Source organism: Pelodiscus sinensis, chromosome 9 (assembly GCF_052426305.1).
Source record: "Pelodiscus sinensis isolate ZL-2025 chromosome 9, ASM5242630v1, whole genome shotgun sequence".
Classification (NCBI taxonomy): Eukaryota; Metazoa; Chordata; order Testudines; family Trionychidae; genus Pelodiscus; species Pelodiscus sinensis.
This window is the reverse complement of record NC_143060.1, coordinates 23,536,377-23,550,821: the sequence shown is the minus strand read 5'-3', so window position 1 is coordinate 23,550,821 and position 14,445 is coordinate 23,536,377. Positions and strand designations below refer to the sequence as shown.

At 40.9% G+C, this 14,445-nt stretch overlaps 1 protein-coding gene across 2 annotated transcripts in view; it reads left to right on the top strand.

Moving 5' to 3' along the window:
- NEGR1 (neuronal growth regulator 1) overlaps positions 1-14,445 on the top strand; it is a 692,522-nt gene that overhangs the window by 607,148 nt on the left and 70,929 nt on the right. The window contains exon 8 of one of the 2 annotated variants that reach the window (XM_006121060.5): positions 5,280-5,321. The exons of the other annotated variant lie outside the window; for it this stretch is intronic. Coding sequence (XP_006121122.1) covers positions 5,280-5,321 — 42 coding nt within the window. The remainder of the gene's footprint in view (positions 1-5,279; positions 5,322-14,445) is intronic. 2 annotated transcript variants of the gene reach the window in all.

The following is a 14,445-nucleotide window of genomic DNA, read 5'->3' as shown; positions in this document are numbered from 1 at the left end:
CCCGGGTCAGGGTACCAAAGGAAATCCTCACCGATCAAGGAACAAACTTTATGTCGCGACTGATGCAAGAACTGTGCCGGTTGCTGCGCATACGGACGTTGCGAACATCGGTATATCACCCCCAAACCGACGGCCTCGTAGAGCGGTTCAACAGAACCTCAACGGGGTTCTCCCCCTTCGAACTCCTATATGGGAGACAGCCTCAGGGGATACTGGATATAGTGAGGGAAAAATGGGAGGAACAAGAGACACGGGTAAGGGGGTCGGTCCCCTATATTCTAGAGCTGAGGCAGAAGTTGAAAACCTTAGGGGAGTCCGCCAAGCTGCACCAACTAGATGCTCAAGCCCGGCAGGCAGCCCATTACAACGTCGGGGCCCGCCTCAGAACCTTTGAACCGGGAGACCGTGTCTTGCTCTTGTTACCCACACAGGACTCCAAGTTGTTAGCCAAGTGGCAAGGCCCCTTTGAAGTGGTAAGAAAGGTGGGGGAAGTGGACTACCAAGTACAGCTGACGGGAGCCCGCCGAGAAACAAAAATCTACCACGTTAACCTCTTGAAGGCCTAGAAGAACCAGGAGGGACTGATATCGAATGTCGCAGAAGCAGAGATAGACCTAGGCCCCGAAGGGGTGCGCAATCTCACTCCACCAGAACCGGGGATAAGCACAGGACTGGCACCAGAACAGAAAAGGGAACTAGAACACCTACTCCGGGAGTTCGCCGGAGTCCTGACCGACCAGCCAGGGTGGATGACCCGAGCCTACTACCACATTGATACCGAAGTTGGCAAAAAGGTGAGAGAACCAGTTCGCCCTCTGCCAAGGAAGATGTGGGAAACGGTGAAGGTAGAGGTACAAAAAATGCTCCGGTGGGGAGTGATTGAAGAGTCACATAGCGATTGGAGAAGTCCCATTGTGCTGGTCCCGAAATCAGACGGCTCGACATGGTTCTGTATTGACTTCCACAAGGTCAACAGTATATCCCGCTTCGACGCGTACCCCATGCCTAGGGTAGACGAACTGCTGGACCTCCTCGGACAAGCCCAATAGCTGTCGACGATCGATCTAAGTAAAGGATACTGGCAGATCCCCCTCACCACCACCTCGAGGGAAAAGACAGCCTTCTCTACCCCCTTTGGGTTATATCAATTTGTACGCATGCCGTTCGGCTTACATGGGGCAGCGGCTACATTCCAGCAGCTGATGGATAAAGTATTAAAGGACCACCAACAGTACGCAGCCGCGTACATCGATGACATCATAATCTATAGCTGGTCATGGGAGGAGCATCTGAAAAGACTCCAGGCCATACTAAGAATGTTACAGGAGGCGGGACTAACAGTGAACCTCAACAAATGCCACTTTGGAGACCGGGAGGTTACGTACCTGGGCTATACCATTGGACGGGGTTGTGTGAGACCACTAATCGACAAGGTAGGAGCGTTACGAGACTATCCCCTGCCCATGACCAAAAAACAAGTCCGCCAATTTTTAGGACTAGCCAGTTATTACCACCGGTTTGTCCCCCACTTCGCGTCTCTGGCAGCCCAGCTGACAGATTTGACACAAAAAGCGCGACCTAACAAGGTAGTGTGGACAAGAACGTGTGAACAGGCCTTCCGGGCACTCAAAGGCCAGCTGACAGGGGCACCAGTATTAGCTCAGCCGAATTTTGAGAAACCCTTTATAGTACAAACTGACGCTTCGGAGGACGGATTAGGGGCTGTCCTCTCACAAGAACAGGAAGGCACGGAACACCCCGTAGTATATATAAGTCGGAAACTGTTCTCCCGGGAACGCAGGTATTCGACCATAGAGAAAGAAGCGTTGGCAGTGAAATGGGCTATAGAGATGCTCCAGTACTATTTATGGGGAAACCGGTTTACAGTCATGACAGACCACGCCCTGTTGCGGTGGCTGCAAAGCATGAAAGACTCAAATGCTCGAATTATGCACTGGTATCTCTCTTTACAGCCTTACGCCTTTGATGTAGTCCACCGGGCCAGAGCCGCGCACGGGAATGCGGACTTCTTCTCACGAAGGGACAGATAGGAGGAGGACTCGGAACAAGGGGTAAAAGGGCATGTAGGGGGGGAGGTGTGTGACGTGGCGGAGGCGCCCCGCACTCCAGTCCCGCCGGCGGCCGCTTATCTAGCAGCCCACGGGCGAGGGGGCGGGGTAGCAGCATCAGACGTACCGCGTGACGCAGGCTGAGTGACGCAGGGGCTGGCCTACCGGCTATGCGGCAGCTGTTCCCGGGCGGCTGCCCCGGCCGAACGCCCATGCACCACCGACCGGCTGGGCGCTGACGCGGGGAGGAGCAATGCCAGACCGGAAGCAGGGACACGCCGGAAGGGGCGGAATCCCACGGTCCGGGAGTCTGCGCAGGGATTTAAACTCCCAGAGATGCTGCAGAGAGGGGAGGGACGAGGAAGTGGCCTCTCGTCCAGGCCCAGCAGCGGATGGAACCCAAGGCGAAGAGGTGAGCCTGGAGGCAAGGGGATCTGACCACGGAGAGAGGAAGTAGCCCTGGGCAGGCAAAGGGAGCCCGTGGGCTGGCGAGTTACGGCGGATCGCCCCGCCAGCCGGACCGGACAGCAGATGCGTCCGTGTCCTTAGGGCCCTGGGCTGGGGGCCGTGAGAGGGGGCGGGCCCGGACCCCCCTCTCCCTGCGGTCGGCGAGGGACCTGTTTACACCTATACACAACGGTCTGGTGAAAATTAAACTTAGGTTGGACATTAGGAAAAACTTCCTAACTGTCAGGGTGATTAAACACTGGAATAAGTTGCCTAGGTAGGTTGTGGAATTTCCATCTCTGGAGATATTTAAGAGGGGGTTAAATAGATACCTATCAGGGATGGTCTACTGTAGCTAGTGCTTCATCCTGCCGTGAGGGCAGAAGACTGGACTCGATGACCTCTCGAATTCTATGAATTGCAACTCACTTTATCAGATGCACGAAGTGAAAGCAAAAAACCAGATAGTTGGAATATAGAGCTGGGAGTGTTACATAAGAGCCAGTTCATCACTCCAACCTCTGTATCCCTACTACCTCCTTTAACCAATTCTCTCTGGCCTGCTGCATATATAGACCACAGAATACATGTATAGGGAGCCTGGGGAAGAAGGGGGGGAGCAGAAAAATCTGTCTCCAGCAGCTGGGCAGTAGTAGTGGGCTAGCAGTGGCTGTGTAGCTCTGGCTCCAGCCGCACTACTCCAGCTCCAGCTGGCAGTTCCAGCCGCAGCTGTGGAGTTCAAGCCACAGTGGCAGCCAAGAAGCTCCAGCCTCAGCCATGCAGCCCAGACAGTTGCTGAGCTAGAGGGAGCTGTAGAGCTCAGGCTGACCAGGCAGCAGCAGGGGGGCCTGGAGCCCTAGTGGCGGTGTGTGGGACAGGCAGCAGTTTTAACACAGGCCAAGAAGAGAGGGACTTCTCCTGGTCCGGCAAATCACCTTCATTTGGGTCAGGTCATGTCCCGAGGGTCCCAGAGCAGAGAGATTCAACCTGTATCTGTTACTTTTTATCACTTCAGGCATCTGATGAAGTGAGCTACAACTCAAAAAAGCATATGCCATAATAAAATTGTTAGTCTATAATGTGCCATTGGTCTCCTTATTGTTTTTGCTGAAACAGAGTAACATAGCTATGTCTGAAACCTGTCACATATAAAACGTCACACATGGGCAGCTCTAGGGCTCCAGTGGTGATTTAAAGGGCCCAGAGTTCCTGACTAGTACTACCACTACTGCAGCAGCAGCGACCATGGCAACGAGAAGACCCAGGCCCTTTTGAGTCACTGGGACTCAATCAACTTCCCCTTTTGTCCCTCTCCCACCCCAGCCCCTATCAGCAGGCTTAGTGAACTGCCTCTAAGCAATATGTAGGAAGTGGTAGCTTCAAATCCATTTATATGAACCATAGTGTATGGCACAAAATGTCAGTCTTTCATACTGCATGGGTTTTAGGTTTCAAAAGGAATTGTAAAATTACTGCATTGCAGATGTAAATTCCCAAATCAGTATATATTAATAAAATGCAATGTACAATATCATAGAAGTGTCAATTCAGAATATATCTATTTTAAATATCACATTCTGGTTTATTTAATGAATTTATGTGATTTTTAATTTGTAACACTACTAACATGTATTAAAAATAGTGCACATTTTAAAAATGCATTTTATTGTTAAAGAAACCATCTTTATAATTAAATGTCTCTCTTTCAGAAAATGTTGGGTATTGTTTCATTTTGAATAAATCTTACCTTCATGGAATTAAATTGAGTATTGTAGCTAATATGGAAAATTGAAAATGGGAAGACAAAGTGAAGCTTTTTTCCTATGATTTGCATGTCTACTGTTGTCTTACTAGTTATTTCATATCTTTTTTAAGCTATTGAATTATATTTTCATGGTATTTTCATTATATAGCTCAGGATCCTTTGGATTTAGGTAATGCTACTGTTAAATCTTTTTTAATTAAGAGCATTAAGTTGTCGCTTGAAATGTTACTAGTTTTTTGTACCTGTGGAATATTTATTAAGATTGGTATGTTTGGTTTGTGTAGCACTATTAAAAGCCAATAAAAAGAAATTGAAAAAGTGGAGTATAAAATACTACCATAGCAAGATAGTGGGAAGTCATAAAGTTAATTACTTGTTGCATTAAATGTGGAGAATTTTGGAATTGTCTATAGCTCCTTTTTACTATTCTTTGTATTACACCAAGTAAATTAAAGTTCTTCAAAATGTGGTTTGATATTGGTGTTTTCAATGTATGTTTTCTAGAAACAGTATATATATGGGATAATAAAAAGTTATTTCCACAAGTTCACTAAGAAAATGCCAGAATTCTCTTAATCATATTCTTTAAGTTCACAGTCGTTGTCACTACTTATGTTTGCAAAAAACTTAGGGTGAAAGACAGCCTTTTTATGCAGATTTCAGTATTTCACAAAAAGAATTCCTTGCAAATGTTGACTTGAGAACTGTAATGATAGCTTTATGAAGCTGGCAGAATGGGAATTTGCATACTGGAATGTGGTAACCTGTGCACTGGTGTTGCATGAATAAAATAGTTTTAAAAGACAGTGCTGTGTACCTCATGACACAGGTTTGGTTTATTGCATGTTTTTCACCGAATCCCTGGTGGTTGTTGACTCTTTCAATAAAAGGTCCTATGCGTGTCTCTTGCATGACTGTTTATTGTCTCATTTTGTATCTGTGTTCCATGTGTAATTAATATCCAAATGTTCTCTTTTTTTCCTTTTCCCTTTTTGTAGAAATTATTGAGCCTACTACCTCTAGTCCTGTCTCAAGCCCAGGTCAGTATCCACATACATTCACAAAGTATGTTTGGGTACTCTCACTCTTCAGGAATCATGACTTTTACATTGTCATATCAATAAGTTGAATTGATATTGGGCAGTATTGCTTTTGGTACTGCTGAGTTTGTCTCTTCCCTGTCTTTTGTTCATTCATTAGTCTGTCCTTCCTTGAGCTGTATACTGTACTCTCTTCTTAGTTTCTTTCTTTGAAACTGTGCTCTGGTTTGTGTGTATCTCTTTTTCTCTCAACAAAGTGTACAAATGCATACAAGCGGGTTTAGTTGTGCATTGCCTTTACTTTTGAGTACTATGTGTGGTGTTAGCTCTAGAAAACTGCTGGTTTGGCTTATGATAAACAAAGCACTTCTTGTGCCTTTTGTAAACCTTTTTCTGTAATATCTAATAAAATGAAAGAATGTATTTAGCTTTTCTGAAAGAAACATTCCAAAACATCAAAACTTATGAGAAACTCATAGAAAGGATTTCAAGGAAGTCACTGCTGTGCGATTCTCCTCATAGAAGTCATGCAAAAAAATGTTGAAGAGCCTTCCCCTACACTTGCCCCCAAAAGGTTCTATGAGACCTGAGGAACATCCATATAAAGGCCTTGACCCCTTTATTTCTTTTTATTCGTTCCCTTAGCAGTGTGTCTCCATTAGAATCACTCTAAAGGTGTGTCTAGACTACATGGCTCTGTCGACTGAGCCATGTAAAGTAGTTTACTCGACATAGTCAATGAAGTGGGGATTTAAGTGATGGTGGCTTACACAAGGCTTACAGGAGCGGTTTCATGAAGCTTACAGGAGCGGTCGACAAAGGCTTCCCTTGTCGACCGTGCCGCGTCTAGACTGCAGCGCGGTGCCAGATCAGCTGATTGTCAGCACAGCGCAGCAGCCATTATTATTTTAATGAAGCAGGGATTATTTAAATCCCCGCTTCATTGACTATGTCGAGTAAACTACTTTACAGGGCTCCGTTGACAGCCATGTAGTCTAGACACGCCCTAACAGAACTGCCTCAGCCATGACTGTCCCCATAATGAAGTGGGAGGAGGAACAGTCCCAGTCTGTATTATTTTTTCTTACTAATATCCACAAGGGAAGGGCAGGGGGAAATGACCTTCCTGACTGAACTTTCTTCCCCTAATGAATCCAAAGAGTTCTCCAGGGAGTTGGAAGATGGCACAAAACTTTTTCTTGAGAGATGCAGGATTATGGTTTCTGTGCTTTTCTCTGCTATGAAACATGGAAAGGCAAAAAACAAAGTAAAATTAATCCTTTAATCCTCTACAGGAGTAGAAATGGGGAAGGGACAGAGGACCAATCCATTGTGTCTTCTGTGGCACTATCAGCCCTATCTCCCTTTTCCATCAGGGTAATAATCACTAGAGTCTCAACAAGGTGACTAATGTTCTCCTGCCCCACTGGACTTACTGAAGGGGAGTAAAATATAACCCAGAGTAAAGTGTTCACTGGCCAATGACATAGAAGTCAAGGAGATTCAATAAAGGCGAGAGAATTACAGAACAGCTTTAGGTCCACAAAGGTTAACTTCATCATCATCATGCTTTGATGCTCAATGGGATCCATGCTGAGTTCCATGCTTATGCTACAATGGCATCTGCATGGATAACCAAGTGAAAAAAAAGTGCAAAAAGACTGCCATTGGACTTAAGCAGGGGAGAAAGGAATGGGGAGGGGGAAACAAGTGCATTATGGGGTGCTGACAACATGTACCTAAAGCCACCTGTGGCACATTTTTGGTCCCAGCATGCACTGGGAACATAACCCAGAATGCAAGGAGGCACAGGAATTGTAGAATTGCTATCCACAGTGCATCATTCTCAAAGTCAATGGTAGCCTTTCTACTGGGGATGTGCTACTTCGAACTACATCAAATTCTTGCACACAGTGGGCACATGCATCTTCAACTTTACAAAACTGAGTGCTAAAAAGTCATTCTTAATAAATTTAACCTTATCTTGCAGTGTAGACATGGATTAGTGGGCTCATGAGACTGTCATGGTTAAGTGGGGATGTAGAAAAGTAATAAAATAAACAAAAGGCTTTTATTCAAGGTGCAGTCTACAAAATAGGAATTGCACACCTTTAGAGTCAAAGAGAAGAAATGTAAGAGAAGCAAAAGTACTTCATGAATGAACTATATTGTAATAATGAACTATATGATATAATCTAACTTTATATAATTTAAAAGATGAATTTAAAATGCATTTGCAAAATGAAAAATATCAGAGACAGAGTTGATCTGTTGACAGTCCAGAAGCAGATCTTGCATAACTAGAAACTGTTCCTTTGCTATTTCCTACACTGTTCTATTCTGTGTATATTAAATATCTAGGGCAATGTTTCTCAAAGTGGTCCATGGAACCACGCTGAGAAAACTGCTACTGGGCCGCTTCAGTTTGTTTACTTGCCAGCTCCACAGCAACGGAGCCTAACAGCTCTCATTGGCTGTGGTTCAATGTTTGCATCTAAGGGGAGTCGTGGAGTTCTGTGGCTGCAGAGCTGGTAAGTAAACAAACCTGAGTGGCCCAGTAGCAGCTTTCTCGGACCACTTTGAGAAACACCGATATAGGGCATGTTATTATTATTGTATAATTTCATGTAATGTCAAAGGCAATTAAAACTTTCCAGGATACTCAAGATCTGAGCCCCTAATGTGCCTCAGTCTCAACAGAGCAGGACAACAGTGAACTAAGATGGTACTGTTGCTGTGGACTGTGTTTGTGGAGCAAAGTGGAGGTGCTTAGGACCAGAATAAATGTTTTAGTAGAAATTAAAGATTGTTAGATTACTATAAGAGATGTCCATGTTTTTTCAAATGAGGGTAGTGAAGTTAACTTCATATTTTATAAAGTCTTTGCTACATCAGTTTCTGATTCAACAGGACTGGAAAATTGAATTATTAATCCCATTATTCACAAAAGTAAGGTCTATGAAATGTAGCAAGTGATAAGATTAAAAGAAAACTGTGCTGTGATCTGCCTGCAGTGAGAATGTATAAAAGATAAGGGGTGTTTTTCACTATGATGAATTGTACAATGCATTTTAAAAACTAATATATTTGTGTAGTGTAAGTGGCATTTCTGAGCTTATTGCTAGCCATTTTGGTTTTAAAAAATCATGTTATCCCATTAATGTTAAACCACAATACAAAAGATTGTATGCGTATTTCGATCTGTTTTATCACTGGTTGAACAACCAAAAAAATTTAAATATTAAACTTAACATAAATATTAAACATAGGAATTCCTTTTCTGTTTTGATCTTATTAGCATTGTGGCAGGTTTACAGTCTTCTCAAAGCTTTATGCATAACTTTTTTTAGTAAAATGCTACACTGAGATTACCAGGCTTTAGACATGACAAATGAAGTTTAAAAAATTTAGGTCCAATCTTTTTCTTATTGAAGACAATGACAAAACTTTTTCCATGCTGTAAATTTGCAGCTATATGAGATTTTTTATTCATAGATCAAAATGCTTATCAAAATATAGAGTGCTGGTATAATTTCAGGCATTGTCAGAAACAATTTTGGGGAGGATTTAATAAACATAATTTGAAAAACAACTAATTTTTCAAAGGCAAGAATTGTTTAGCTAACTGGCTGTCACTGGTTTTCAGAGATGTTGCCATCATTATAGAGAAAATAAATGCAGTGGTGATTGTATCCTGAAATTAAGTCAAAGCATTCATTAGGAATTCAGTGTCAAAAACTATTGACTAGCCAGCAGAATTCATGATGTGATGATGAAAATGCTGTTTTGTAGAAAATTGGCTTAGGCACAATATAAAAATGAGTAATTGACAATCTCTGCAGCTGGAAGTTTTTTGGATTTGAGTATACAAAGTAGACTGATAGCTGTAGAAGCAAAAAAATCATAGAAATAGTAGCAGGAATATACAAAAAACTAATAGTTGTTAGTGTACAGACCAAGAAGGAATTCAACAGTACTGCAGAAATATGTTGGAAATCATTATCCTTGTCCACAGCTGTATTTAAAAAGGATAATGATGCTAGGAAGCATCAAGAGAGAAGGTAAAACTCAAAATAAGTCTTTCTTTTCAAGGAATCAGGTCAGGATTCACTGCAAATACATTCTTCAGTATTGCCATCTTTTCATAAAATCACTACAAGTTGAACCTCTCTAATCTGGCTCACTCTGGTTCCAGTAACATCCCTGGTTTGGCATGATTTTAGTTAGCCAGATGTCCAATTATCATGGGAGTGACCATGTTTTCCGTGGTCCAATAAAGATTGTTTACAGCCACCATTCCTGGATCTCAGTGTTTGGTGCTGTTATTTAGCTCTAATTTACCCCTAAATATCCTCTAAGAGCCCAGTAAGTACTGGAAGTGTTAATAATGCTGCTAATGTTAGTAATGGTGCTAGACAATATTGATGTCCCATGGTTCAGCAAATTCTCTGGTTTGGCACTGGTCTGATCCCGAGAGTGCCGATCTAGAGAGGTTCAACCTGTACTTCAGCCAAAACCAGCTCTGTAAACTTGTTCATGATCTCTTATTAAATTATTACTAATTATAATTAGTTTCACTGAAATACGTTAAAATATGTTTGTAATTTATTTAATGTGGATTGGGAAATAATGCACATTGGGAAAAAATAACCCCAACTATACATATAATATGATGGGGGCTTATTTAGCTACAACTAATCAGGAAAGAGATCTTGGTATCATCGTGGATAGTTCTCTGAAGACGTCCACGCAGTGTGCAGCGGCAGGCAAAAAAGCAAACAGGATGTTAGGAATCATTGAAAAAGGGATAGAGAATAAGACAGAATATTGCCCTTATATAAATCCATGGTATGCCCACATCTGGAATACTGTGTACTCCAGAAAAGGTTCATTAGAAAAAGTTCAGAGAAGGGCAACTAAAATGATTAGGAGTTTGGAACGGATCCCATATGAGGAGAGATTAAAGAGACTGGGACTTTTCAGCTTGGAAAAGAGGAGACTATGGGGGGATAAGATAGAGGTATATAAAATCATGAGTGATATGGAGAAAGTGAATAAAGAAAAGTTATTTACTTGTTCCCATAATATAAGAACTAAGGGCCACCAAATGAAACTAATGGGCAGCAGGTTTAAAACAAATAAAAGGAAGTTCTTCTTCGCACAGCGCATAGTCAATCTGTGGAACTCCTTGCCTTAGGAGGTTGTGAAGGCTAGGACTATAACAGGGTTTAAAAGAGAACTAGGTAGATTCATGGAGGCTAGGTCCATAAATGACTATTAGCCAGTATGGGTAAGGAATGGTGTCCCTAGCCTCTGTTTGTCAGAGGGTGGCTATGGAAGGCAGGAGAGAGATCACTTGATCATTACTTGTTTGATTCACTCCCTCTGGGGCACCTGGCATTGGCCACTGTTGGCAGACAGGGTACTGGACTGCATGGACCTTTGGTCTGACCCAGTATGACCATTCTTATATTATGTTCCTATGTTCTTACAAATGTGGCAAAAAGAGCATTTTCACCTGTCTGATTATACAGAGATGTGCAGATAATGAAATAATTTTGCACTAGGTGTAGAACAGTTCCCTCAAGTGGCCCAAATTCATATGATAGTTCTCTGTAATTATTGAATTGCTTTAACAGAAGAAAGGTATATTTTAAATACTTTATTAAAAGGAAAAGTAAGCTTCTTTCATAGTCTTCCTGATTTTTGTCCATTTCTTTCCTAGTTTTTACTGGTCTCTTAAAATATTTGTGATTCTCTAAATGCAGTTTATTACAATGTGAAATCCATAACGTCAGATTCATTCTATTGGATTCAAGTCATAAACATTCAATATGGCTGCATTTATGCATGATAAACTTTAGCAGATTCAAACTTGCAAATGTTTACAAGTGAGGCCATAAATAGACATTGCCATCATTGATAGGTGAAAAACATTTATTCAGAGCTCAAAATCTGTTTTTGAAAAAGCTACTTTCACAATTAAAGAAAAGCTTTCTGATCGTATCAAAGTTTTGTAATAGTATTTCTAGCCTGGCATATTACTAACTTATAGGATAAGATTTAGTTGACCTTTGTGCAGAAGGAGGAAATTAAAGCTACTTCTTATCAAAGAAGAAGGAAAGACTTTGACATGACTCAGTCGATATCTTTGAAACAGCTACATGTTTTTAGGTTTCTAAGACATATCTGTTGAAATTTCTTCTATTCCCTTTGAGTAACTTATACTAGTTCAAAAGGAAAGCATAATATAATTTTGCCACCACCCATTTTTTTATATCTGGAGTAAAGGGTATTAAAATGAAGACATGTAATATATGGAGAAATATCTATCTCATAGAGCTGGAAGGGACCTTGAGAGATCATTGAGTCCTGTCTCCTGTCCCCATGACAGGACCAAATGCCATCCCTAACAGATTTGCCCCACATTCCTAAATGGTCCCTTCAAGGATTGAACTCATAACCCTGGGGTTAAGCAGGCCAATGCTTAAACAACTGAGCTATCCATCCCCCCTACAGAAACAAATGTTATCATCTGGATTTTTTTTAAGACATGTACAGGCTGACGACTGAACTCTCTTCGGTCTCCTACACTTCAGGTACTTTGAGACAGGAAGTACTTTACCAAAGGAAATTGATAGTACATTGCAAAGTACCATGGTATTGCATTAGGGAAAAAAAAACACTTGAAAAGTGGAGAAGAGGGTAGCAAATGAAGGAACTGCAAGTTAGACTTCAAATAATTTGATGCAGCACAAAATCTCCTATTTTATCATCTTGTGAATGAATAGACAACTATTGATTGTGACAGTGAGCTCCTAAAATATATGAAAGTTCTGAACGTGAAGATTTGGGAGCTGCCAGCCAGAGAGTACAGAAAATGATTTAATTACTGGAAGTCCTGAAAATGAACATAGAAAACAGCCTACGTTGTTTGCAAATAGAATCCCCATGAGTTAACTTAAAAAGAACAGTGAGGTTATCACTGGGACAGTGAGAATTATTTGGGCAGCATAATAATTGAAACAGAATGTAAGAGGCATCAGTTCATGTTCTTCTCTACACCAGTCCCACTAGGACATATTAGACAACAAGAAGTGTTGCAGATAAATGGATGTTTATTCAGAAGGTGGGTGTGAAGTCTACTATCAAAGCTTAATGCTACTTATGATGAGAAGAGGCATGTTCTGAGAGTGATTTCTGCAAACTTTTTATAGTGAAAAGTGGGTGAGGCAAGACCATGCTCAATGAAAGACTTGGAGACTCTTAAATCTTAGAATAGCTTCATAGTACTTGTTTTTGTCTATTGGTTTGTTGTGTGTTTTGATAAACCTGCAAAAAGAGACTTGGGAAGCCCAAATGTGGGAACTTTTATTTGCTGTTTCACTTTTATAACTTTTTTTTTCAGAAAAAGAGTGTAAAATCCATGTGATGTACTGTAAAAGCTCTGTTATCTGGCACTGTATGAACTGGAAAGCTCTATTCACTGACATTTCTTATATCTCCCAATGCAACTATTCAATTTAGTAAACAGAACTAGTAAACTAACCAGGATGTTATTCAGTTGCATATTCTGCACTCTACTTTTAAGTAAAAGGCAAAAAGCAAGTAAGCTGATATCAGGGCTTTACTTAAAAAAAAACACAGTTTCCAGAGTGTAGCATGGGGTCATAACAGATGCAACCCAATCTCTTACACTTTCTTGATATTGTTAATGATAACTCTGAGGCACTGCAAGATCCTGAAGCACCTTCTGAATCGCAAAAGGAAGATTAAATTTTGTGCAATATAGTTTTTAGTGTTAAGTGTATTTTAGTGATCTGTGTGTATGCCATGTGCTGCCAATAGTGATCTGTAGCATCATAAGATGTTATATACGATGTTATTATATCAAAACCTTTATCTGTATACACCTAAGTGCTTCAAGAAACCAACCGCTCTGCAGTGCAATACTACTCCTGGATTGGTAAGTTCCTGTACATTATTTTATACTTTACTCATTTTATTGTAGTCTAAATTTTTGAAAATTGGTATTCCATTGTAAGTATAACTCTGAGTTAACTGGAATATTTGATTAACTGGTACTTCCTACTCTTCCACCATGCTGGATAACAAAACTTTTACTTCATTTTCTTTGCATAGCAACTTCAGGCTTTTAGTTGATGAAATGCTAAGCAGCCAGGATCACCAACACCTTTTAGCACATTCTCTGCACCTGGCAGAATTAGGCCACCAATACTTGCCAGATTAGTACATCCCTTAAAAATTACTCTTCCCTTCTGTCCAGCCCCAATGGACAACTGTCCACCGAGCTTCCAACCAGGTGTAGTAATTTATCATGAGTCCATTAATATTTTATATATAATCAATAATTTTGAATAGATGTTATGTATTATATTAGTTGTGTCATTATTACAAGAACAGATCAATTGACAGCTATTTTCTGTTTCTTTGATCTCGCTGATATTCAATTACATGTTTTATTGTGTTGGTTTTTATTTTAAATTTAAATTAAAGTGTTCAGATAAGACATATCCTGAATGATGACAGGGTTTGATATTTAGCTACAATAGTGAAACACTAGTTTTGAACAATGGAGTATGATCTAAATTAGGCATATTAAGTTTTTGCTGTAGTGCATGGGGATTTAAACAGGTGACTCTCATTCAAGTTAGTAGAGAATAATGCAACTAATTTTTTTTCAAGTTGTACTAAGAATTTACTTCCAAGTAAAAAGGAATATTTGAAGGTAACTTAGAATGGGAAATGTGTGCAAAGCCAAGTTCTTTTTTTATGCTTAACAATTCTCTTTGCCCTTATAACTGAGACTATATCTAGACTATGGGGTTTTAAAAACTCTGTCTTGTCCAGGGAACGCATCTGCTCTTCTGCTTTTTTTGCAGAAGAGCAAACATGCTCTTTCAGAAGCCCTGTCTTCCTCCTCCCACAAGTAAGAAGGGCTCTTCCAAAAAAGGGTTTTTTTTCCAAAATTTGGCCTTGTGTAGATTGGCCAAATTTCAGAAAAGCCTCTTTCAAAAAAACTATCAGAAAAAGCTTCACAAACTGTGGAGCGCAATTTTCATACCTTTTTTCCAATAAAGCCCTGTAGTGTAGACATAGCCTG